The 26,625-nt window shown below is 38.9% G+C and overlaps 2 protein-coding genes across 3 annotated transcripts; both read left to right on the top strand.

Annotated features, from left to right (window-relative positions):
• Positions 1–820: 820 nt before the first annotated feature.
• LOC101158864 (uncharacterized) lies at positions 821–2,248 on the top strand. The gene is made up of 5 exons (XM_004073242.5): positions 821–954; positions 1,043–1,095; positions 1,166–1,435; positions 1,629–2,120; positions 2,188–2,248. The coding sequence occupies exons 1-4, from the start codon at positions 932–934 to the stop codon at positions 2,105–2,107; spliced, it is 825 nt and encodes a 274-aa protein (XP_004073290.1). The 5' UTR covers positions 821–931; the 3' UTR covers positions 2,108–2,120; positions 2,188–2,248.
• Positions 2,249–3,260: 1,012 nt separating this feature from the next.
• On the top strand, positions 3,261–25,607 carry slc43a3b (solute carrier family 43 member 3b). Of its 2 annotated transcripts, none has more exons than XM_023959112.2 (13): positions 3,261–3,400; positions 13,017–13,279; positions 13,426–13,555; positions 16,017–16,063; positions 16,150–16,226; positions 18,735–18,827; positions 18,914–19,053; positions 20,194–20,300; positions 20,408–20,551; positions 20,817–20,924; positions 21,100–21,286; positions 24,197–24,320; positions 24,412–25,607. In XM_023959112.2, the coding sequence occupies exons 2-13, from the start codon at positions 13,093–13,095 to the stop codon at positions 24,532–24,534; spliced, it is 1,467 nt and encodes a 488-aa protein (XP_023814880.1). In that variant the 5' UTR covers positions 3,261–3,400; positions 13,017–13,092; the 3' UTR covers positions 24,535–25,607. The 2 variants fall into 2 exon arrangements, with proteins under 2 accessions (XP_023814880.1, XP_023814881.1); XM_023959113.2 differs by lacking the exon at positions 3,261–3,400 and adding an exon at positions 12,619–12,728.
• Positions 25,608–26,625: the final 1,018 nt, after the last annotated feature.

The raw sequence follows: 26,625 nt of genomic DNA, 5'->3' as shown, positions 1-26,625 counted from the left end.
TCCTGTGCAGTGCCACGGGGGTCATTGGAGGGTATCCCAGCTACTTCAAGGTGGTTGTGGGGTAAACTGTGGTGGAGTTTGTCAGTCCGTTGCAGGGCCACACAGACACACACTCTCACCTAAGAAAAAAAATCACTAACCAACCAATTAAACCTGTTGTAAATTGTGTGGGGAAGCTGGAGAAAATATGTTCAAGCACAGGAAGAACATGAAAACTGAAAACTGAACGGACCCAGTCAGGATTTGAACCTTCTCCCTGTGAATTGGGAGTGCTAACTACTACTCCTCTGTTTTGCCCTAGAAAAGAAAACACTCTATCCAGTTAATGTAACCCAAAAATCTAAGTACACGGACTTAGTTTTCACCAGTTATCCTAAAAACACTTGCCTTGTCACACTTTTTTTCCAGAATAAAAAAAATCAAATGTATATTGTTTAATAAATTGCATGTGTTGGTTTGACAAAGTGAAGTGCTACTAATGCAAATCAAAGAAAAACATGCTGATACAGCACTAGACGGATTTAAAAAAAGTTTATTCAACTAAAGTGACATTGCCCTAAATCCTATCCTATTAATCCCAGAAATGTTCTTTACCATACTCAGTTTGGGCTTCATCACAGCAACTTTGGCTCATTGACGATAAATACTTAGAAAACCAATGTGATTCTCCAAAATTTTCTTACATTTGTGTACAAACTTCGAAAGAAATGGATGTAATTAAGTAAGTAAATACATAATTAAACCCCACTCAAAATTTTAAAAAAAAGAATAAAGCAGCAGTTTGAAACAGCTTTCAGTATTTTTTCTTCTTCAGGTCACTCAAGAGCAGCTGTGTGTCATTGGGTTGTCAATGTGTGATTGGATGGAGCAGATCTGGTAGCATTTATAATCTCTCACTGCTAAAGTTTGGTATTAGTTAGCTTCAAACACAATGGCAGTTCAGGTTTGTTTAAGGTATGAATTAACAGGATGGTTTTTCTGGATACAATTAACTAAGTTAAAGTTTTAAATTATGTGATAATGTGTTTTCTAATGCTTTCAGTGTTTACTTCTTTGCCTTGCTTTTTGTGGGTTCATTTGGTCTTCCCTTAAAAGGTATGAATTATCAAAATTTTACATGTTTTGTCCTCTGTACTTTCAAAATGACTACATCATTGAAAATTAGGCTCAAAATCCACTGACCAGAGCAGCACTGATGCACATGACTCGTCTTACTATGCTTCAAACCCAAGAGTGGCCTCGGAATATGCTGCATCTATGCACCACGGTACTGCAAGAATTATGTCTCAGCCGCTGCAGTTCTTTGTCCAAGAGCCCAGTCTCTCTCACGAGAGAAGTGAGGGAGCTGAGGCTGCTCCAGAGGATTTTTACTCTTCTGGCTCTGAGTCTTCTATTCAAGCTGAACAGTCTGAAGCGGCACAACCTGGTATGCCTGGTAAGAACTTATGTATTGTAAAATATTAATCTAAACTTAACTGGGTGAAACCTGACTTTCTGTTTTTTTCTATTTAAAATGCTTCTAAATGTATTAACTACAGAACTGAGGGGTAAACTTTAAAGGTCAGATGGGGAGAGCTACCAGAGTAAATTGGGTTGAGATTTGATTGCATTTTCTCGTTCCCCTAAAGAGGCAAAGTGGCTTGTACCTCCACAAAGCTTTGAGGAAGCATCAGTCGATGCCCAGGCCCAAAGTACCAGTGAGCTCCTCCCACAGCCTCCTCTGCCACCAGCTGGACCTGTCCTCCAGTCAGGAGAGACTTCCAATATTGTGAAGGAAGCTGAACTGGGAAACTATCAACAGCAGACTGAGGAATTTGGCTACCCAGCTGACCTTACAGAATCTCAGCAAAGCTCCACAAACATGGTTATACCAAGCGTTGTCTTGCCAGGTTACTGGGGTAACTTTTATCCTGGCTTTGACTACAGGCTCCTGTATGGTCTGTATCCTCCTGGCACATACAGCACATTCAGCCAGAGCCATGAGGGGGGCAAAGACTACTACAAGGATGTCCACTACCTGAAGGAACACGAGTCTGAGGAAGATGATCAAGGTCCTTACCAGCAGAAGATCTTCCCAGGTCCTCCACAGTACTCAACTGGTCAATAAGTGCCCTCAAGTGGTAGGTCACAGCATGTCATTCCTTAAGTCCTCTTGAACATTTAACAAACTTCGCTTTCTTGTTTCAGGTTGAACACTTGGTGGTGACTGAAATGATCTTTAATTCAATAAAAATGTTTGACCTACTGATTTGAGTCTTAAATGAAGCCACTTCTTTGCTACATGCATTCAAAATTGCTGGTCATGGGAGTATAAAAATTGGGAAGTGCTTTAATTTTTAAAACTAAAGTGCTTATAAAACCAATAAAATGTCTAAAATGCAAAATTGTGATCATTTAGACTTGTGACAAAAGCTAGTGGTTCAGTCTAATGGCCAGTTTATTCTAATCACTTGTGCAAAAAATATTTGTCAGAGTTGAAGGACACTAGGATGTCAAACTTTTTGCAGAGTGCTAGATGAGGTCAAACATGACATTAAAGACCAAATTCATTGCAGTGGGATACTTTTGTAAGAACAGAATCTCTTAATGTCCATTTAAACCAACTTGCTGAATTTCAAATGTAGGCCTGACATGAGTGAGATTGCAAAATTACACTGGCTTAATTTGAGATTTGTTTTGTTTCACTCTAAATCCACAAACTTCTAAATGTGAGCAGAAACAAAGTGCACACTGCTCAACTGGCTCTGAAGGTCAGGTAGCCACAGGTTTGACTCTTGAACATTTAGCTGATCCCAATCAAGAACTTGTATGGACTGTTTTTGGCTAGTGCTGGGGTCCACGTATTGAGTTTTTTTTTTCTTGACAGGCCTCTGGAAATGTCAGTGTGCTGCAGTTGGCCCACAGGCTGGACTTTGGACATGCCAGTGGTGTATGGAAAATTGCATTAAAATGTCTTGGTTTACTCTAATTCCAACTTATTTGAATGGGATACAGTTTTCTGCTTATGGTTCAATGCCATCTTTTTTACATTTAAAATTTGACCTCATTCACTTTTTTGTAATAACTTTGATGCAATTTCTGTTAAAATTGAATACATTATTGTGGGCGAATCTCTGGTTCTGAGGTTTAAATCACGGACAATATAAAAAATGTCAGTGATAGTTTGAGAATATATTGTCTACTTACAAGTTATTTTGGTCAATATTTATGAAACGTTTACTTTCACTCTCATCTTTGGTGTTTTGGGGCTTTAAGCGGAGGGGGGGGGGGGGGGGGTGAGGCTGTGGGAGCTCCTCGGTGCGCCCTCCTCCTCCTCCTCCACGAAGAAGAACCGCTGCTCCGCCGTGGAGCGAAAAAAAACCCGGACTCCATGGTTAGGAGGAGGATTTTTTATAAGCGGGTGAGTGTTCTCATCTGGATCCACAATAAGGTTAATTTAACCCTTTGCTTTAGAGCACATCGGAACCATAGGTGGAGGTTCAGTGGTGTCTGCAGCCGTTCGGCGCAAGCTGAACAACAAACGACTCAAAATCAGCCCTTCTCTTGTGTATGAGCACATTTACGCCCCTTACAATATATATATTTTAAATGCAAAATATTTATGCTGTTATTTTTCTCGTATTTTGGTATCATCTGTGTCAATGACAGCTTTGTCAAAGTTCAGTCAAAGAAGCTGCTTTCTCAGTTAACAGAACATCCAATGTTTTTTCTGATTATTTTTTCATATTTCAGTAAAAAAATACAAAGGAAAACACAAGTTGGACCATCCAGAATGCTGCAATTTAATGTGCAGCCAAATAAAATGACTATTTTTCAATTTTTTCATTCTATGAATGAAGGAATTTAAACCTGTTATTTCATGTATCACTTTAGATCTTTGAATAAATATGAAAGCCGTGTTAAATATCAATACTTACCTTTTTCTTAAACTTAACCCTTGTGCTATCTTAGATGACCCGCCCTTACATTGACATGTTCTCCCTACCATGACAAAGGTGGATAAAGGTGGAAAGATTTCATGTAATCCATGGACACCAGTGAAGATCACAAATCATTGAAGAAAAAAGGTTCAGAGCACTGTCTAGTGGGTCTAGATGACCCAACTCCCAATGTTAAAGTGCCTAGGATAGCACAAGGGTTACAGTGACAAAAGTGGAGGGAAAAACAGCTTTTGGTCGTGGTGTCAGGACTCGAGTCTTCTCCTGCTCTGCACGCCCTGCATCCAACAGCAGTCAATTCAAAAACTCAGTTCTTCCTTCTCTACATCACAGTTTTTCAACCTTTTTTGAGTCAAGCTACACTTTTTCCTTAATAAAAATCAAAATTCACATCACCAGCCAAAAAATATGTAAAAAAAACCCCACATCTGTTGTCTATATTAACAATATACAGGCATTCGCATCAAAGTGTCTTGAAATAAACACAAATAAAAGTATTTTCTAATCTTTCATATTTCTGAAGCTGTTTGAACGAACGCAGAGCTGATATCCTGACGATTTTAATGTTTTCTTAGGAAAAACTTTGGTCAAAGGTGAAACTATTGCCACCGCACAGAAGCCCGGAAACAGTTACAAAGATAAATGTGTTCGAGTCCTTGACTCAACAGCCGAAAAGATAAACTTTCACACAGTAGTAAAATCAATGAAGCCATGCAGACTTTGTCCCTTTCGCTCCCAGCTAACAGGAAACTAATGATTTTCTCTGCATCTTTGTCAGTGGACATGAGAGTTCTTTCATCCTCGTCACAGAGCTTCTTCCTAGTCTGCATTACAAGCTGCACCAAAACTTGAAGCATTTATTGAATCATTTAAATGTAAAATCTATCCTTTTATTTGTTCATAAATTAAGTATCAGTGGTTGGAGAAAAATCTAATAGATTTCTTTTGTGCAATGCAAAGGTTTAGTGTCACTTTTGCATGTTGGAGTAAGAAAATATTAATGTTGTAATGTAACTTCCAAAACAAGGTTAATTCAATGCATTTACTCTGTGCCTTTTTTTAGTGTTATTTATTATCTATCTGCTATTTTGATGCAGAAGATAATTTCCCCGGGATAAAGATTTATTCTGTTCTATTCAGTTTTTTATTTTTAAGTTGATTTTGATGTCATTGTTGTTCTGTTCTGTTCTACTAAACAGTTAATGCAGTGAAAACAAAGTCTTTTTTTATGCATAGGGAAGTTTTGGTTTTATGTGTAATCAGATCACATTGTACATTTGTGATTCGCAAATAATTAATAGAAAACAGGAACGTTTATCTGCAAAAATTCCAAAATACTGGTTTTAATTGAAAGAATGCCAGAATTGCAGGCATAATATTTTGAGGCAAAATTAAGGCAAAACATCCAACCATTTCTAGCTCTCGTCTTTTCTACTTTTCTGTAGACTAGCTTTAAATTTCAGAATCTTGTTGATAGAATCTTCCCAATGTGTTCCCACAAATGTACCTAAAAGTATGTTAGTGACTTTTATGGAACTGTTTGCATCTATGTTGGGGAAATTTTCCAGCGGGTGTGTTCTCTATACATGCTTGGTATTTCCATCAGATTACTATAGGAACATACATCACTTGATCACATTTAAAAGCATGGGACTGAAGCACCATGTGCCAAATAGGGGAAAAAGTAGATAAATGCACACTCGTGGCTAGTGTTCGGAGTAATGTACTACAAAAGAAGTCTGTTATAGTAACATTTTACTTTGTAGCTGGAGTTAAGTAGTGCAAGCAATTAACAAAATACTTCTTTTAACATTGTAATATGGAATTATTCTTAGTTACCGGTACCCCTGTATAATATATTTATTGTCATAATATATTTATTGGAGGCAATACCAGATAAAAACAAACTGCTGGGATCAGTAGCTTTTTTTAATTCGGACTGAAACCACTGAGTCAAATTTCCTCTCCGACTCAAGGACCAAATCACTTAAATGTTACCTTTGTATCCTTAAAAAGTCCACATTGTCATGTTTTTTTATTGGACCAACAGCTGTCTGCCTTGTCAGCCTGATACAAGCAAAAATACTGGGAGCTTTTTTTGGTTTTTATTCATGTTGAGATACTATCGTCATAAGTTCTTTGTTCCGTTTTCTTGTTTTACTAAATATGTTTAGCTAGGCTAAACATATTTAGGCTCTGTTTAGCTAATTTTGAGGACTGAACTGACCAGAGTTGAGGGTTGATTCTTCAAGTTGTGGATTCTATAAAAATTATTTTTAATAATTCTTACTCGACACATGACAGCTCAGGGTTTTGTCCACCTTGAATTCAAAGAAAATGAAATCATTAAAAAATAAAAATAAAATGCAAAAGAATTCTGTCAAGAGTTTAGCCCTGTCTAATAGTAATAGGGCCGGTCAAAAATTCATAGCGATCAGCCATCTCATCAATTGTGTGGTCTAGTCCGTACAAATGATTGCCAGTTACACTTGAGACTGTCCATTATAACTGCGACAAACGTCTGAGTGATGTTTACAGAGCTCAGCATAAATGAGTACACCCACGTATAAAAAATGCAATTATAATCAATAGCTCAATGAACAAAAGAAACATTTCCAAACTTTCCACAAGGTTGAGTTTTATTGAACACTTAACTCCATAACATGAAATTAAAGTTAATGATCTAACTTAATCTCAGTTCTACTTCAATTGGTTGAAGGAGCAATGAATACACGCTGCAACAAAAACTACTACATCTAGTTTTTTGTATAAGCACTGTGATTTTTAAGGACAGCACCAAGTCTTCTAGGCATGGAATGAACAAGTTGGCGACATATGGCAACATCTATCTTTTTCCAGTCTTCAAGAATAACCTTTTAGAGCCTGGATGCTGGATGCAGAATTATGCTCAACTTGTCGCTTCAGAATTCTTCACAGGTGTCGAATGGGTTCAGATCAGGAGACATACTTGGTCATTCAATCACTTTCACGCTGTTCTTCTTCAGAAATGCAACAGTAGCTTTAGAAGTGTTTTTAGGATCATTGTCGTGTTGGAAAAGTGCTTGATGACAAAGTGCATGAAGTGATGGCAGCATCTTCTCCTTCAGTATTGAGCAGTACATTGTTGAGTTCATGATACCATCAATGATATGCAGCTCCCCCCACAACAGCATCACTCATGTAGCCCCATATAAGGACACTGCCTCCACCATGTTTCACTGAAGGCACCATGCATTTTTCTTTGAAATCCTCACCTCTGCGACAGTTTTAAAACCATTAGTTCCAAAACTGGTGATCTTTGTCTCACCACTCCAGAGTATTGAGTCCCAGTAGTCTTCATCTTTTTCAGCATGGGCCCTAGCAAATTCTAAGCGTGCTTTTTTGTGCATGGGTTTAGGAGAGGCTTCCTTCGTGGATGTTAAGCATGCATGCCATTCCTCTGCAGTGTGCGCCGTGTGTTCTCACGGGAAACAGTCACTCCAGTTTGGCTTTCTACTGCTTTAGCTAACTGCAGTGACCTTGCATGCCGATTTTCTTCAACCCTTCTCTAAAGAAGACGCTCCTGTTTAAATGTTAGCTTCCGTGGATGGGCTGGACATCTCTGTAAAATGATTACATTTCCAGCTTTCCCTCAATTTTTGGATCACTTTTGCTAAAGTGTTTTGAATGATATGAAAAGCTTTTCCGATCTTCTTGTAACTCTCACATTTTTTGTGCAAAGAAAGGATTTCCTTTCTCAGATTTTGTGACATTTCTTGGGAGCCACTGCTGACAACATGAAACGGGAAGGGCCTTTTTTTATTATGAAATGCCCTTTCATAGTCACCTGTGTGCTGGACAGATTACCTGGTAATTAAAACAATTTACAGAAATGGCCTTACGAGCTATTACTAGCACTTCTCTCGGGCTTTTTTTCCTTTTCAGCAATTTTATAAAGTGGAAGTGGTTGGTGTGATGGAAAGTTGCTGATATTGGCAGTTTACTTTTGGCACTTGTTAAGCAAACAGCAAAGCATGTGTTTCCAAAGCGTCAGAGGAGATGATATGGATTTATATGACCTGGACTGAACCCCCCAATGTCCCAACAAGTATTCTCTTACATCATGTAAAACTTATAACAACACATTCTTTACGTCCTAAACCTTTCTGTTGTAAGTGCAAGGTGTCTTACATCGATCTGACATCTAAGTTTCAGTCAATTTTTCAATGTTTGCATTGTACTAGCCGCGTTTACATGGGCAAAAGTAATCGGAATGAACGCCTGATCGGAAAGAAAATGCGTCATGTAAACGCGCCGTTCGGAATACTCTGCCCCGATCAGACTCATTCGGATCAGAATTTCTTTCCGATCGAGATAGGTGGGTTATACCGATCGTTTATCCGATCGTGGAGCATGTAAACGGTCATTCCGATCGTGTGTCACTGCTGCTCTGGTTTACGTCATGCATAGAAGGTGTTTCGCTGTGAGAAAGCTTTGGAGCTCATACGGGACCGACCAGCTGCTCTGCGGACGCCCCGTGAAAAGCGCCGCTCCGCTCTCGCCCCGCTGGCTCTCCCCTCTCTTACACCCCTCACGGGGGAGATTCGGAGGAGGAGCGCTTCGTGCCCCCTGACGCTCACTCGGTCCACTGGCACCCGAGTGAGCAGAGCAGCTGGATTAATAATTTTGTGTCGGGGGGGGGGGGGCTTTTTTACGTGTGCGTTTTGTTGTTTTCTTATGTGTGGGAGAATTCAGACTGCGAGCCGTCCCGCCGCTCTGGGTTAGCGGCTGCAGGACTCAGGAGGAACCGTGTTCGAACAGAGCTCGGGCCGCTAGCTCACAGAGTGGCTTTGGGGCGGTCTGTGTGAACTTTCAGAGCAGAAATAAATGTCGCTCAGTCCTTAGAAAGCTGCAGATTGCTGCGTTTCTTGCACGGTCCTGGATTTTGTGTCCATCCATCAGGCTAATGATGTTAGCCCGTGTTAGTCTGTCCTAAGCTTTCGTCCAGCTTAATTCTTCCACAAAAAAAGCACTGACCACACAGATTAAATATAACGATGAGCGAACAGGCAATTCATAATATTCATGACATTAATAAAAGCACGTTTGGAAGATCGTCTCGTATGTTACCGAGCTGCTGCATAAATGTCTGTGGAAGCGGTTTGTTTACAACGGGACCTATATCCGCATCCGGGTGATTTTTACACTACTGCGCATGCCCAAATGATTCATTCCGAACGAGAGTGTGAGCCATGGGAACGTTTGTTCTAATCGGAAAAAGGTTTTCTGTGCCCATGTGCACGGGTGAATTTTAACCCGACCATTGATCCGATCAATATATTCTGCCCATGTAACCGCGGCTACTGTTGAGTAAAAACAAGTAGTTAGGGGAGTTTAGCACAAAACCAACATGAAATTATCGATCAGTAATCAAATCTGACAGACAAATAGCATGTTTTAGCATAATGACTTGTTGCTGATAAATACCATGGTAAACAATAGAAAGGTGGGACTAAAGGATGCTTCTGTAAGAAAAATGACGCAAAGCAAATGTTTTTATTTTTCTATTTATTTTAGAAATACTTCTATGCTGAACTGTTTGGACTTCTTCAAAGTTTGCATCATCAGACAGTCTGTTAAAGCTCACTTAAACTCCTGTTTAGATCAAACTGGCCAATCCTCATTCACATCAAAGTATGGTTCAAAGGTACTTGCAAGTGAACTCTGGTGGGAATTACTACAGTATGATTGTTTTTGTGCTATCCAACAGTAAAAAAACAGACAAAAAAGCCCACAGGATGAATTTGAAGAAGCACCGAGAGATAAAAGGTTAGCAAAGTTATCTCATGGGTAAATGTGGTGCAGTGAGGAGGCCATGAGGCTTATCATTGTAAGGGAGTCAACAGACGCGCAGGAGTAGCCTGTTCTACTTTTTGTGCTTTTTTTCTAGTTTTGAAATTATTTTTATGGCAATGGACTTGCAAAAAAAACCATGTGTTGTGACTTGATTTGTATCTAAAAACAGCATAATCATATTTAAAAGACCTCTGAGTAACCACTTTTACAATAGATCAAAAGATGATCGGAGTGGGACTTTAAGGTTTGGTTTGAACTTCCTGGAAGACCCCACCTCTAAATGTCTTATGATTAGTACCTCAATCACATTAACCTTATTTAATAGAATTTTTTGTTGGCTCATTTTCTGCATTTTTGTTAAAATTTTCTCCAAGAATTGGATATAATTTAAACATTTGAAGCTAATATGATCACTGAGTGTTTTGGAGCAGCATAGGAGTTGGCAAAGAAAGATGAATGCATTTTTTTAATTATTTGTTTCTCACATTTTTGATTAACATTTCTGAATTTAAGCAGGATTGTTGGTACTGCAGTTAGCAATATTAGCAGTTTTTGTTGTGTAAGAGTCAGGACATAATGTTAAACTCCATTAGTATCCTCTTTTTTTTTCCATTAGAACTGTGGCCTAGTGTTCAAAATCAATATTAATAGATAAATACAAATATTATTGGATTGTGGTTTTCCTAATTTACTAAGAAAAATTCTCATGTTTTAAAATAATCAGCTAAAAAAATCATTTGCTGCAGATAAGAGAGTCATTGTGTAATCATGTTTCCAGCACTTTGGAGGACTCCACTGGCACGCAGGCGTGTGATGCTGGGGTCAATTTTTGGTTTTAGGAAGTGAGTCAAAAACTATTCCCCCAAAAAAGTCATGTCTTGTAATCATATGATCTTGGAGGGTGCCAAAAAAAACGGACAGTCATATGGTTTGTGTAATGGTATGAGGTCGTCCGGCGCCTTTTTCCATTAACCCCCCTCCTCTTCCTCCTGTTTAACCCGTACAATCAAACTTACGAAAAGACTTTACTGAAGTAAAAAGTTAATAACATTATGCAAATCATCTGGATTTATTGCTAAACCCCATTTATTAATTGCTAGAGCAACAACCTAATATGTGCCAAATGAGACATTATTCCTCATTTTGAATGTATTTATTCATTGCTAGGAGGAAAATAAATTATTTACTATTATTTTTCTACTACTATTTACTACTATTTGTCATTATCTTCTTAAAAAACAAGATAATATGATTTTTTGTGTTATATTATCTGATAAAGTGGATTGGAAATGTGTTGTAATATGTTTTGTATTAGTACACATATGTTTGCTACAGTTCAGCCTAGATGTTCTGTTGGTTTCTCCAACATAAAGCAAGCTGTCTCTGGCTATATCTGAATTCCCTCCCTGTCCTCCCTAACCCCTAAAAGACTGGATAGTGCGAGACTAACCAGTGTCCTGGATTTTAATGCAATTCAGACACCATGCTCACTGTTTTTTTTTAAAGGCAAATATGGCGTCGAAGAAAAAAACAGAATGAATGTGAACATTTTATCACAACTTTTATGTGTTCTGTGCTCCAATGAGGAAAGTTTTGGATGATTTGTAAAATACAAATGTAAATTCCTTTTTTGTTTAAATGATAAATTGTTTAAAGGCAATGCATTGTGGGATATGCCTTGCTGAGGTGCTTACATTTTTTATATGTGTAAGTGTATTTTAATTGGAAGGTATTTTGTCATATTTTTTCTCTCCCACTATAACATGGTAAAGATTCAGTTTTTTATCTTTTTATCTATGCTTTAACCAGACAGCATTTTCATCACTTGTCTCACTAATCTAGGAAGCAAAGTTCTTATATGTGTGGAATAATGTTTTTTTAAAGCGTTAAATCTTTATCAGACACTACTGTTGATAACTGATTAAGTCTTGGATCTGAAGATCACCACTGAAGAAGGATTTGGTCTTTATTTCATGCTTTTTTTGATTGATTCTTATCTCTCTTTGATGCAAATTTCTGTCATCCCCCCTAAAAAAAAGGTGAAATTAAATAAGGTCTGATTCAGACCTCTGTGTCTGCCATTGCACAATTAGATTACTATAATGTCAATGTTTTCTTCTGACAAGTCTCATGTAGAGAAAGCCCTTTCTGTTATTCTGGTGCAGAGCCATTCTATTTTTTTCTTTTTCCAGACCTTTTTAAGCTTTTTACGATGATTTTCATTATTTGATTGTTTGTTATAATTTCTTTGTACCAAATATAATAGTGCTTTCCTTACATCAAAACATCAAACATGATTTTTGAACGAAAAGGAAAGGCTTTTTCCTGCTTTTGAAGCATCACTTATTGAATAAATTACGATGAAATTTAAAACCAAAAGTGTTTGGATGAGGTGCCCAATACTTGGTGTTATGTGCATAAGTGCACTCATCTTGATGCAATGCATTAGTTCCTTATTTTTTTAACTGTTTCTTTGTTGCAGCGATGCAAGCGTTTTGCCGACATCGAGGCCTCCAGCATCATAAGAAGTCATGAGACGCAGCTGCATCCTTTTACTGTTCTGCTTGGGGTTTTTACCCATGTGGGTCTAGCTGCAGTTCAGTGTTCTTATTCAGTGCAATACTGCTTAAAAAACAAAACAGTTTTCTTTATTACCCCTCTAAATTTGACGGGTCTGTCCAGCCCTTCTGCTCTCAGACGTGGATCTTGTCACAGAGCTTCTGTTGCTTTAAGTGTGGATTGCTGGGAATGTGGGGGTGTTTGTTTTTATGTAGTCTTAAGCAACCCGAGTTAGGGCTTCCTCTACTCCAGAGTGGTCAAAATGGAGAGAAAAAAAAACACCAGTGGGAGGAGACTAGTTGGCCTATATACACAGAGATGTCAGAGCCGGTGGTTTAGTTGGACAGAAATATTTTTGAGAGACTCTCAACTGCTAAGCTGTGAACATAGATAAAAGTAAGAAACTTGAAAGATGCTAGCCCAATTAAGCTGTACTTGCTTTAACAGAATTATTTAGATTTACTTCAAAAATGAGATTTCATTCTCTCATGTGTTTTAGCTTTACTTTTGTCTTCAAATAGGAGTTTGTGTGACATTTTTCTGTGCTTGGAGGCCTCCTGTTGCAACTCACGTAGCCCAATGTTCTATCTCATGCACCAAATGAATATTTGTTTTAAGTGGGTTTTATTTCTTTGAAATATTTTCAGTTTTGTCTTTCTTTCCATTTTTTTTTTTTTTTTACAGGGGCTGAGACTGACTCCATGCGTAAATCCATGCATGTGAAGTATTTCTTCTTGCGCGTGCTTCTGTGTAAGTGACCATGCCGGAGTCGGACAGCAAGTTCTCCGTTAAGAGAGGCCTCACCTTCATCACGGGCCTGGTGGAGTGCCTGTGTTTTGCTGGAGCTGTGTTCGGATGGGCGTCTCTAGTTTTTGTTCTGAAGGAGGAGGGCTACTTCAGCTCCATGTGTGTCAACACCACCACAGTCAATGGAACCCAATCTTTAGGTGTGTAATCTTTTCAAATCCTGTCTTTTCACCAGATTTAATCATGTATTTGTTACCTGAACTTTCCTGACCTTTTCTCCCACAAATCATTTCTACAATTCTCCACTTTGACTCTGTTTTTTTTTCTTTTGCTTGTCTTTCTGCAGATTGCAGCGCTCAAGATGAACAGTTCTCACTTGTTTTCACCATCGCCTCTTTCCTGAACAATTTCCTGACTCTTCCCAATGGGTTTCTCTTTGATCGCTTTGGTACAACAGTGGCGCGGCTCTTTGGAATGTAAGCATGAAAGGATTTTTGACCATTGTCAACAAGGTGACAGTCAAAACAAATGTTAACTTTTAGTTTAGATAACCTTTTTGAGTCATGGGAAGTCTGATTTTATACTCTTCACATCAGTGTGCTGAAGTAATTATTGTAAAATTAATTATGTTAATGTTGAGATCACTTTTGAAAATGTTTGATCTTAGTGTGGCCTGGTAAAATGAGGTTACACGTTCCCACAACTTGTTTATTATCTTTTATTAACTCACAGCTACAAGGAGGTTTAAAGTGCATTTTTTCTCCTTTTGAAGTTAGCAAATAACAAAAAAAGACCCAAATAAATTTGAATTCCCTCCACCCAAGATGTTATCTAACAAGGGCCAAATAATTTAAAGACCCACTACAAAGAAAATTGTGTTTTGGGTGTTTTTAACATGTTCTACAGCATTTTTTTGTTGATGGAGGACACATAATTAAAGTTAAGCTCAAAATCTTATTTCCTTTTCTTAAAATTTCAAATCATTGACAGCACAAATCAGGAGCAGATGAAAAAAATGCTGTTTGAGAAAGAATGTATTTGTGACGTTGAAAATCCACTGGGCGGGCCAAAAGCTTCCTGCTCCAAGCTCTCAGCAACAGAGATGGAAAGTGGGGGCGGAGTTGCTCAGCCCAGCAGTCCCGCACACAATTCAAGGCACATTTCTGATGAGCTACTGCTGCTCTGCAGAAACTATTTCCTAGAAAACGACACAGTTTTATACAATTTGTACAAAAAACAGCATAATCATAATTAAAAGGGCACTGAGAACCTTTAACAATTGTTCAAAAGATGATCAGAGGGGGACTTTAACAATCTAGAAACTTTGAGCCACAAAACATTTAGTTGCTCCACTGGTTTGCACAGCTGAGTTTAGACAAAAAAGGTTGCTTTTAATGTTGCTTTTACAGTTTAACGGCTTCCTATTTATGCTCTTATACTTTAAGAAGCTGTCAATAACGTTGAGTGTTTCAGATATAGAATTGAGAAATGTTGTTAAACTGAAAACTGACATGCATAAGTTAAAAACGCCTGTGGTTCTGAAACTTTGCCATCATTTTAAACAGCTTTACAGACAGAACACCATTAAAACCAACCCAACCAAAAGAAGAAAGAGGAGGAAGGTTTTTATTGGCAGATTATTCATGAAAAATACATCAGGACTAAGAAGTTAGTGCGAGAAGTTTGTAAGAAGTGCAGAAAACTTGAAGGGAAAAATGCCATTTTTGGGGGTTTTTCTCAATGAGGCCGAAATAAATCATTGTAGATTTAAAATGGCATCTTATATGCTTTTCTAAAGAATTAAAGTGAAACAGAAAGCATGCATAAACACGTTAGGCTACATTAAATCTTAAAGACTAGTATTTTAATCTGGCCTCGTTTTTTATGTTTTGTGTAATTATGTGTTTCTGGGAGGGAAAAGATAATTGATATCTGGAATGTCTTCTGGTTGCTGCTTCTGCTGGACAGTTTCCTCAAGAATGGTTTCAGTGTGAAGAACCAATGTTGGGCCTGGAAAATATTGTGCATCGGAATACCTTCATGTGTGCAGAGTCTGAGGTCACTTTGAATGTGGAATGGTGTGGCTTTCACACTCTCGAGATCATAACACTTTTAACTGAAGCATGCTTCTCTGTCCAAACTCATCACAAAATATAAATCTTAGGCATTATTTTGGTTCACAATTGTTATGGTGGAAGTTTTACAATCATCTCTGTCAAGTTTTTTCTTTGAATGCTTTTCCTCCCGGCGTTGAGTCAAAAAATAGATGCGGATAGACTAAGAAGTTTCATTGTTATGGTGGCTATTCATTTGTATTATTGTTGTGCTGGTGAACAAATATACAGCATGTGCTTCTGTGAAAGAAAAAGGAAGAGGTCACAGCAAGCTAGCAGATTGGGAAAGGAAGAAGCACACAACAAAACTCTACTTTGAAGTAGTTTTGGTGTCCGAGCAGCAACAGAACAGATTTTTAAGGAAATTGAAGCATAATAACCAAATCTACTAAAAAAATAACAACTTTAAATGAGATCCAGGGAGTAAAGCTCGACAAAGTTTAACGCCATTATTACTTTCGTGGTACAAGTTTGATTCAACTGAATTAAATCATGGTGGTAAAAAATGTTCTTAAAGTCTGTAAATGTAATGAAGCAGCACATACCTTCAAGATTCCCCCTGATTATATTTAAGCCACAAAAACTGCCTTCAAGCATCCCCAAGTTTGCATGAAAAAGGGGTGAGGTGGGAAAATAACTGACCAAGGCATGCAAAGAATGAGAAGGAGGAGTCATTTTTGTTTTAGGATAAAGTGTGTTTATCCCTGTAAAAACAGGAGGAAATTAAAGTCGGCTGAGGAATTTAAATTTGAATCTGGCTTTCTCGTCTTGCATGTTTCTGTCTCAAGTTCTGAAAGTTTGTGTTTTTGGTGTTATTCTACAGATTTCTTTACACGATGGGTACCTTGATGGTGTCTTTCTCTACTGCAGGTGAAACACAACACTATGTTTTTCTTTTAAATGACAGTTGATGAGTTTTAATTGAGTAAATTAATCTTTTTTTGTTATCCCATCAGCTCTGGGTTACCTGCTCTTCCCAGCTCTTTCCCTCCTGGCTGTTGGTGGAATTTTGTTTCTGATGACAAACATGCAGGTACAGAACCGTGGTCATATTTTCTGTTATTCACCAATGACTAACGAAGATTTAAAATCATGAGACTGCTTTAACCACCGTCATATCAGTTTGATAAAGTTTCTGCAGAGCTCTTCACATTCACATTAAAGTCATATCTATGAGAATAGATGTTCTTCCTGTACTTGAGTCTGCGAAACGTTGATGCTAAAGGAGTTTTCATAAACAGTAATGGACACATGTTTAAAGCCCCCTATTAAACTGATCATCGGTCATAAAATAAAAGCATCTGGCATAAACTGATCAGTTTTTCACTTTCTTTGCTTCTAAACTTTTTTAAATATGTCAAACTTTCTGAATGGAAACGCTTTTAAACCTAAAAGCTTAAGCGTGTGTTTTTACTGATATTTTGTCAAATTCCTCTGAGTTTCTGTCAGCCGTTGCTAATTTTGGTACAGAGGTGAATTTCAACACGCCTGTTGATGTTGAAATCATCAGTTGTAGTGGAAAGGTTGAAGCTGAAATCTTTCTGTTCCTTATTAAATTCAGATGGGTTCTTATGACCCACTGCAATTCAAATCGTGTTTTTTAACATGTTCCTGTGGCATTTTTCTGATGATGTAGGACATATATAAAGAAAATTAGGATTATGGGCCACGTTCCATTCCAATACATCCACCTTTAGACAACCAGATCCATGTACGTCTTTGTTCTCTTCGTAGATCTGATATCTGGCTCAAAACTGTACGGCTGGATAGCTCCAATATTTCTTGTCATTTTGTTGCACCAGTAATGTAGATTTGGGGTGTGAGGGGCTATAAACAAGCGTGACAAAGTGTAAGCAGATAGATGATGGGAAATAGATGCGGATTTACACCACACAAACCGAGGTGAATTTCTAATAAACTTCTGCCACTCTGCAGACACTATGTCCTCTAAAACAACAAAGTTCTTTTGATTTTGGCTAAAAAACAACATAATCATAATTAAAAGACCACTGGGAATGATTTAACTATATATCAAAAGATAACGGGAGTGGGGACTTTAACAAGTGAAACCAGTCTATCCAGTGCAGCATCTAAAATGCTAATTCTTCTTTGTTTTTTTGGCAAACACCTTTGTGGTGCATTTCTGCCACCACCTGGAGTGTGGGTCAGGAGACCCCCCCCCCCCCCCCCAACTCTTTTTCTTTCTCCCTTAGTGCTAAAAATCGAATTTCTTCTGTTTTACCCTTTTTTATTTTGTGTTTCTGTTCTCTCCAGAATTGACCCCAGAGTTGAGTTTGTAATTATCCACAGCTTTATTAATTCATTGAATTAGTCCTCTCAATGTTTTGGTCCAAACATCCAGTTCTGCATGGTCGGATTGTGTTTTGTTTTTTTGTTTCAGGTCTTTTTTAAATGCTCACGATTTTTCACATTAAGTTTTCACTTTCAGAATGAGTAAAACCACTTCTATTTAGTTGTTCTCTTCACCGTGTTGTGGTGTCTGTGGTGTCTCTGTTTTTTTCTTTCTTTTTACCTCAAAATAAATTGGTATCCATTTTCCGATTTAGTGATGCTTGAAATTTTGGATTGAGTATTAGGCGTGTGTAGACTTAAAAAAAATCTCAAGACTACTTTTTTGTTGTTTTTTTGTAAGGTTTTGTATTTGGAGCCCATTGAACGCAGGCTCTGAGGAAGTTTAAAGGTTTATTGAGCTCAAGACAGGACGAAGAATCAGAGGTGGCAGCTCGTAACTTCTTCCAGATAGTAGGGGCCACGAAGAGGTAACTATAGAGGAGAAACAATCGGGACTTGTTTACAAGACTTGGCAGAAGTATGTTTTAGTGGCAGGTCGTGAGCGTCACAGCAGAAAAGGAGCGAACATACAGCAGAGCCGTCACTGTGGGTGTGGGGAGTTGGGGTTCTCCTCTTTCCATGTGATTTTACAGAAGTTAAAACATTGATCTCAAAGGACATCTCAGTCAGAATCCAGAATGAAGGCTTACCAGGTCAGTAGTGATGTGACGTTCTGTATCGAGGCTTCAAGGCATGTGTCGAGAAGTGGAGGAGGAGTTTCCACAAAGCGTGCATCGAGGCTAGCTTCGTTTAAGAGGGGAGTGGAAAATGGGGACATCCGAAGCTTTGCTGCCTGGCTGTACTGCATGACTGGTTCAGGAAGTGATTCAGATTGTGCAATGAGAGGAGCATGAATCTCTCAGGCTCCATTCAAAATGAAAATGGAAAGTTGCGGACAGTGAGTGTTAGGAGAGAGTTTAGGAGAAACCAATATTCACTGGCCGTATCTCATTGTTACAAATGGACAATCATTCTCCTAATGTAGCTTCTATGTCACACCCACAAGCCTATTTAAACTGCAGTTTTTCAATTGATCCTGATTCTAAATAATCAGGAGCAAACAAGGTCTCTGCATGTCAGTTGTTTTGCCTTAAACCTTAATCCTCCAATGTTTCTCCATAAGAGTCCGTCTCAAGCCAAAACCCTTCCATACACTTATTAAAACATTCTTCTGTTTTCTACCCTGAAGGTTGGAAACTTGTTCGGCTCACGGCGCTCCACTATCATCACTCTTTACAATGGGGCCTTTGATTCTTCCTCGGCACTCTTCCTCATCATTAAGGTAGCAAACACAAACCAACAACATCTCCCTAAAAACGGCTGTTTGTGCTCACAATGGTCACAACGATTTTTCATTCTTCCCTGTAGCTGTTGCATGAGGCTGGGATCTCTCTTCGGGGATCCTTCCTCTTTCTGTCTGCCTGCAGCGTCGCCCACATCCTCAGAACTCTATTCCTGCTGCCCAGAAACTTCATTCCCTACCCGCTTCCTGATCACTACACCTACGGGTGAGAACTGATCACACCAACATGAGGCATTTAAAAAAGTAAAGGTCACGAAAGCTCTAAAGTAAAAATAATAGCAATAAATATACAAGGAAGAAATTATTTACATATTTATGAACAAAAAATATATACCAGTATATTAAAAATGTTTTGTTTTTAAATATACTAGAGAAGATTACAAAACCACTTTTTACAATTATCTAAATTTAGGAAAACAACAAAAATGATCATTTGTGGGGCAAAAGGATGACAGAGAATTGTTGCATTTGGTATTTTCATTGGTTATGATATAGTAAGATCAATCGCTCGCTGTTTTCAGAACTCACCTCATAAAGAAAAAAGTTGCAACAATTAATTACAATGAGTTTTACTATGTACAGAACAAGAATGAAGCTTATTGCATAAAGTATTAATACCTTTTGATAATTAAAATAAAGTGACATTAAAGCCAAATTTTTCCATTTATAGACTCATGAGAGAGAACGGCAAACCCTAAAAGTATCTGTGTGTTTTTGTGGCTATTGTAAAAACACAGTTTGACAGGAAGTGATGTAACACCATGTTTTCACAATTCATCTCCCATATGACAGAATTAAAGGCTCCTGTAATGTAGCTGTGGGTGGTGAGTTGATGCCTTGATTAGCATGTTTCAAGCAGATTGATGCTTTTGTTAAAATGACACAACCGCCAGAAGTTAAAATCAATGCTCCTTATATGAAGGTTTATTTTATAATAGCCTGATACTAGATCAGTTTTAAGTTGTTTTTTTTAAATAGGATACTGAAGTCAAGTAATAAAATATAGTATATGTTAAATGTATGTGAATTATTTTACATAGTTGGGTCCCACTTGGTTGACTAGGTTCAGTGTGAGACCTTGTTTTTAGTGTGAATTGATGGTGCAATTTTATAGCAGTTTATAGCATGTTCAAGACTTTCAAAAGAAGAAGAAAATCAGGCTTTAAATTTGAAACATCAGAAAAATGTGTTGATAGAAAGTCAACATTTAATCTGCTCCACAAACCAAAAATTAAGTAGTTTAAGGAAAACCAAGAAAATCCCTCATGTTCTAATAATAACAAAAACAGAATTAAAGCACACAAACACATGGGTCTACATGTGATGTCATTCCGACATGTTATAGGATGAATTGTGGGAAGTCAGAGACTGAGAGGACAGAAGTGGCAACAAACAGTCCCCATAAAACAGCAGAGGAAGCACCACTCACCAAGGATGCCCCGGTGAAACAAGGTTTACATATCAACCTGGTTATAAATTTGTAATTCATCCGCAAGATTTTTATTCCTGCTGCCATGATGTCATCTCTTGTGTTTGTGTATGACCTCCTCTTCTGTCAGAGAGGAGTTTCAGGGAGTGTGTGATGTCCAGGTTCTTTGTCTGGCACCTGCTGTGGTTGTCAGTGATGCAGCTCCGGCATTATCTGTTTATCGGGACCCTCAACCCCATGCTGCAGAGGCTGACCGCCGGAGAGTCCTCGCTTGGTAAACACCAACACTTCCCTCTAGCTTTAAAGCCTTTTGGAATTAGCAGTGGAAGAAACCAATGTTAGCTCCAATATCTTGATGACGCTGTTCTTCTGAAGCTTCTTAGCAATTTGGAATAACTACATTTTTACTGAATTCATTCAGGAAAAAGCATTAATGTTTTCCTTTAAGAAAAACAGTTATGCAATAGTGTAAGTACATAGAAAATGTCAAACAGCATTTGTAGGTCTAATTGTATCCCATATTTGCCATGTGCTCCCAGTGAGCCAGTACACCAACGCCTTTGCTGTCACCCAGCTGTGCGGCGTGCTGTGTGCCCCTTGGAACGGTCTCATTATGGACAGACATAAAAGCAAACCTCGTGCTGCAGGTACTGTCAAAATACATTTTAGTTTATATTTTTTTCTCACATTGCTGCACGGTGGTGCAGTGGTTAGTGCTCTCACCTCACAGCGAGAACCCCCTGGGTGGAATCCCGGCTGGGGCCTTTCTTTGTGGAGTTTTCATGTGGTTTTAGGCATGTGTCTTTCTTCGTATTTTCACAGGAGAGACGGAGCAGGAGGCAGACCTACGTGCCTCTGTGCTTTCTCTGTTCCTGACGGCGCTGCAGTGCGTGCTGTTTTCCGTGTGCGCCTCCAGCCCTTCCCTGCCGCTGCAGTACCTCACCTTCGTCCTGCAGGTGCTCAACCGCTCCTTCCTCTATGGAGGCAACGCAGCTTTCCTGAGCGTAGCGTGAGTAGGAAACAAGCGGCCGCACCAAACCACACAAAAGTTTGTTTCTCATAAACATTCCTATACTCACATTACTGTTATGCTCTCCGAAAGTTGAACGGTCTGAATCAAGCAGCGAGGCTCCAGATTCCTAAAACCTGGAACTTCCTTAATGACCCTAAAGCAGGCACAAAAAAGTGACTGCAGCCGAGGATTCCTGGAGTAAACAAAGTTACAGCTTTTGCCCAGAAATGTAAAACCCTTAACAGGTTCATGTTAAAAACCATGATGTCACCCAAACACCGCCATATGTTCAGGAGATATACAAATAAATAACAGCCTGGAAGATAAAAATAAAAAGAGTGTTCATACCCACGCTCAGCAACTCCACCTGTTTTAAAAAATGAGAAAGGTTAACCTCAGCAAAGACATTTTATAGGGTTACTCATCAACGCCACTCTGACCTTTAAAGACCCATGCTGATGAAAATAGTGTCTTTGTTGTTTTTAACATGTTCCTGTAGCATTTCTTTCTGATGATGGCGGACAAATAGACAGAAAATTGAACTCAAAATTGCATTGCTGAGTATTTCTTTATTTAAATCTTTGTGAACCAGGAGCAAACAAAAAAATGCAGTTTGAAAAAGCTTGTATTTGTGACATAGAAGCTATAAGCGACAAACCACAATGGATGCTCCATTCTGATGCATCCATTCGCAGACAATTAGCTCCATGTAAATCTTAGTTGTCCTTATCTGAGCTGGCATCTGGCTCAAAACTGTACGGCTGGATAGTTCCAATAATGCTCACCATTTTTGTTGCACCACTAATGTTAGGTTGGAGTTGTGAGGGGCTGTAAGCTATCAGAAGACCATGTAAACACATGGATGACAGGGAGTGGTGGTGGACTTACTTTGCCCCAACGGTGCAGTACCCCCACCCACCCAAATTGACCTTATGCAGCTGAACGGCTCTTTACATTCAGTGCACAAAGGAGTGACCGAACAGTTTTCAAAACAACTTGAAATGACTCAGCACTTTTTCTTGATGTTGTCTGGTCGTGATGATCGCAGGTCACCTACCACTCTTAGGGGTCAGAGTGTCAGAACAGAAATGTGTCAGTTGAGGGGGTGAACTGTTCTTAGGTATTTTGGTCCCTGTTTTGTCACCTCTGTGTAATCTGCCTGTGTTAAGTGATTCAGCAGCTAGAGCAGGAGGTCGGCACCCCGCTCTGAAAAGTCCAGTGCACCCTGTTAGTGAAACTGTTGCATTTATTTTGGTACTCTGTCTGCCGCCCCAAACTGCACAACTGATCATTATCATTGTATGAGAAGCAACATGCAACCAAGTGGGAGGCAAATGCTGTCCTCTGAGTCAGTATGTTCAGCTGACAGAATCACATGGCAGCTGCGCACATGTCAGGAATAACTACAGGCTCATTCAAATGTATGATAAGAAGCTTTAATGGTCCTTTTTTGAAAGTTTTTCTATCCTTGGGTTTTTGTCTAAAAGACAACGGTTTCACATAAAGTAATGAATTCTCGTGCAGAATGAAGTGTCAGTTATTGAAAAATATTTATGAGAAAATATAACATCTAAAATTAGTAACCTGTAACAAATCTGACACTTGTTAATGCAGACCAGAGCCTTTGGGCCAGGACACTGAAGAAAATCTTCCCCTCTACATTCAAGAGGCTGATCTGGCAGAACTGGCGAATGGCTGACGAGTCTTTTTCTTCGGGAATCAGGACCCCCCCCCTGCTCTTCTCCATGCTTTTGGAATCACCCCCTTTTGCCACACCACCTTCATCAGCCTCCAGAGATAGTTAATAACTCTGGGGGTGTTCTTATAAAGCCGTTAAGGGATACCATTAGGCCCGGGTGCTGATGCCGCTCTCCCGTTCCTCACTGTCTTCTCGACCTCGCTCAATGTAGGGGGTGATATGTCCATTTGATGTTTAGGTGCGTGGAGTGGTGGTTTGTCTTTCGTGATAAAGACTGACTCATGCTTCTGAGGAATGGAGTAGGTCTTCTTCAGGGGATTTTCTAGCTCTTTTATGGGTGTTATGAGTTTTCTTGCTCAAAGAGGCCTTTCAAAAGCTGTAGGGATTGCTGTAAAAGACGGATCTTGTCCATTCCTTGCCTGTTGTCGCCTGAGATATTCTGATCTTCGCATCTTTGTTAGTTCCTTCTTTATGTCATACTGCAAATTTTCTTGTCCCACTCTTTCCATCTCTGTGGCATTTTTCCACTGCTTTCTAAGCTGCCTTCTTTCTTTGACCAACCTGTCAATTTGCCGTTGCCTTCTAGATTTTGATTGGATTGGAGGTTCTTTCTTTCGACTGTCATTGCCTTTTGTTCTTTGTTCCAGATCTCTCAGCCCCATAGTTGTAAGTAAAGGGTCCCAGGTTCTCCAGTTTTCTCACATCTGGACCTTTCAGCTGTTTTAAGAGGAGGGCAAGATCTAGATCAACAATCTCCCACTCTCTCTCTTCATGCTGGGTTTGGGCCACAGAATCTGAGGTTTCCTTCCTCCAATCCTCTTTTCGGTTCCTGGAGGTGGGAGTAGCTGGCTGAGTACTAAGCTGGAGGCTGATGGCTGGCTAGGCTCTGGACGGTTGCTGGCTGTGGTTGACTGGGGTCTGAGTTGGAGACTGTTGCAGGCTGTGACTGGATGGGTTTCTGGCTAAGAACTACTGCTGGGTTTTGCATATTTAAAGACTTGTGCTAGCTCTGTCTGACTGAATTCTGGGCTGTACCCTGTTTGAGGGTGTATGCGCTGCTGAGCTTCAGCTGGGGTGCTGATACTTTAAGGACTGTGGGGTTTCTCCTGCCTCTGGGCTTCACTTGACTGACACTTGCTGAGCCACATACAGTTTTTATTTATGTGATAATGCCACTAATCCATGCTATTTTTTTCATTCTTGTGCAGATTCCCATCTTGCCACTTTGGAAAGCTGTACGGTTTGGTCATGGCCCTGTCCGCAGTCTTCTCCATTTTGCAGTATCCTTGCTTTGCTCTGGTGAAAGGGGCTCTGAACGGAGATCCTTTATATGTGAGTATCTGATGCTTGATTTGCTCCTCTTCCGAACTGCCTTGACATGCGTTTGAACGCTGGTCTTGCTGATTCCTTCTTCTGTGTCCAGGTAAACATTGCTCTGACACTTCTCAGTCTGTTGGCCTTCATCCACCCCCTGTCTGTGTACCTGCACTGTCGACGTCTCGCCTCTCAGCGATCCAAGAGCAGAGACATCACTACCTCCTCTTAAAGGTGGTAAATTGACTAAAGTAGCCTTTTAACATATCAGCATATGCTTGTCAACACGAAGGATGCATTGAATAAGAAGTTTAAACTGCCTGCAGAGTATTCTAAATGTTCCATGATACTGCAGTCAAGTTAATACTTTATTTTTTGAAAAAGGGATTAAGCTTAAAGGACCAAAAAGGAAGATTTTTGAAATACCTGCCGTCACAGATTTATTTTTACTCGTTGATAAATTCATTTTTGCTAGTTTTCCTAAATGACTATGGTGTTTTTTTTTCAAGTGTCTGCTAAATGTTCGAATGTTTAACTTTTCTATTGGGCTTTTTGAAAAGAGCTGATTGTAAGCTTTTCTTTGTGCCTGTAGCTCATTTTTTAGTCAGTCATGTGGTGTGTTAATAAGCCCTTAGGGTTTTTTGGGTTGTATTTTTATAACTGTGTGATTCATTTTCTTTTTATTTTTTGCATAATATTTTAAATTCTGACTGAAAGTCATGCCTACGTGTGCTTTTTTTTTATATAGTCTTAAATAGTCACTGACCATTAGCAGGACATTATGGGGACAAAACGTGCCAAAAGTGGAGGATGCATTTTTACTGCAGCACCTCCTCTTGTAGTTATGTTTAACATTTTTTTATGTCACATAATTGTTGAATATTGTGAATTGATGAGGGATTGTAAACCTGTGATGTTTAGATCTAGTTGTAGCATCTTCTTGGGCACCAGAGGATGCAGAACTCTGCCACCTGCTGACCTCACGGGGAACTATTAAGAAACTAACAGGCTGTACAAATATTAACCTTTGAAAAAGATTAACCTGCACTAATAATAGTATTTATGTTAGAGCTCTTTTATGTTTTTTTTTAAACTTGAATAACGTTCAACGTTTAACGTTTACTATTTTTAACAAGTCCATTGTTGCAATTAGTATTTTTTTCATATGTCGTTAAGGGAATTTATGTTGAAACTTTCAGCCTTATTGATGTGAAACAGTGACACCTACAGACAGTGAAGAGTGCAATTTTAGACCATATGTGTTTATACTACACCTGGGAAAATAAAATTGGGATTTATTACTCATGCTTTCTGTTGACTGTGTTCTTGTTGCTTTTAATATCTTTGTAATAGAACATCTCATTCACAGCACAGACTGCTGGACGTTGAATTCTACTGACTTGCATTCAGACGTGTTGGGCCTTTGGTAAAGATGGCATTGAAGGAAATGCAAGGATGGACTTAAAACACAATAGCAATGCTGTTCAATAGTGGCAGTTATCTTTTGTTCATCTGTAAGTAAGTGATAACTTTAAATTAACATTAACAAGTAATCTATAATGTATTACAGTTTGGAAGTAACTTGCACAACACTGATCAAATATAGGGAAGTATTTTATTTAATGACTAGTTAAGCAGCAGACCCTGTAAGACCTGATTGGAGTTGACAATATGTCAGAAGCTCGTGTGCAACATTGAATTGCAAAAAAGATCAGACTTCACCACAGATGAGACAGAAAAAGCTGCTTTTTAAATAAAAAATAATCTCTGGAGGCCTAAACGTGCACATTTTACTGCTACATTATATAAAAATGTTGCTTCTCCAGATTGTATTTTGCACATTTGCAATGCAAAAGGGGCTTTTTCAGTCATATTTTGAGGCAAGATGTAATCCCCCACACCAGCTCTTCCTGACACACAATATGCCCAGAAAAGACACCCCGCAAACTCTGTCACATGAAGAATGTGTACATGTGTGTGCAGTATGTGTGTGTGTTAGGGAGCATGTGCACAGTGACAAGTTCCTCCCTTGCATTTGCGTCATCTGTGATCACAGCTTCATCATCAACGATTCAACAAAAAAAAAAAAAAAACAGACTTGTATGAAGATGGGACAGATTTAGGAGAAAAAGTGGGCGGAGAGGAAGACAAAAATAACTGTCCATCAACGAGACAGTTTGTTAGGCGAACGTCAACTTTTATTTTGACTGAATCTGCTATTTAGTCTAAAAATGTCCCTTTGACACACAGCTAACAAGTTTCCAGCATCTACATTCAGCTTCCTTTTATTTTTGAAACAGGTGGGAAAAACTATAAAAAGAGC

This window comes from Oryzias latipes, chromosome 10 (genome assembly GCF_053564925.1).
Source record: "Oryzias latipes strain Hd-rR chromosome 10, Olatipes_Hd-rR_3.1".
Taxonomy (NCBI): Eukaryota; Metazoa; Chordata; class Actinopteri; order Beloniformes; family Adrianichthyidae; genus Oryzias; species Oryzias latipes.
Note: the sequence above shows the minus strand (reverse complement) of the source record. Positions and strands in the feature narration are given on the sequence as shown.

Coding starts and splice junctions, on each gene's coding strand:
- LOC101158864 (XM_004073242.5), top strand. CDS start 932: ATGGCAGTTCAGGTTTGTTTAAG. Junction 955..1,042: donor GCAGTTCAGGTTTGTTTAAG/GTATGAATTAAC, acceptor TAATGCTTTCAG/TGTTTACTTCTTTGCCTTGC. Junction 1,096..1,165: donor ATTTGGTCTTCCCTTAAAAG/GTATGAATTATC, acceptor ATTGAAAATTAG/GCTCAAAATCCACTGACCAG.
- slc43a3b (XM_023959112.2), top strand. CDS start 13,093: ATGCCGGAGTCGGACAGCAAGTTCTCCGTTAAGAGAGGCCTCACCTTC. Junction 16,227..18,734: donor TTCTGATGACAAACATGCAG/GTACAGAACCGT, acceptor TCTACCCTGAAG/GTTGGAAACTTGTTCGGCTC. Junction 20,301..20,407: donor GGATGCCCCGGTGAAACAAG/GTTTACATATCA, acceptor CTCTTCTGTCAG/AGAGGAGTTTCAGGGAGTGT.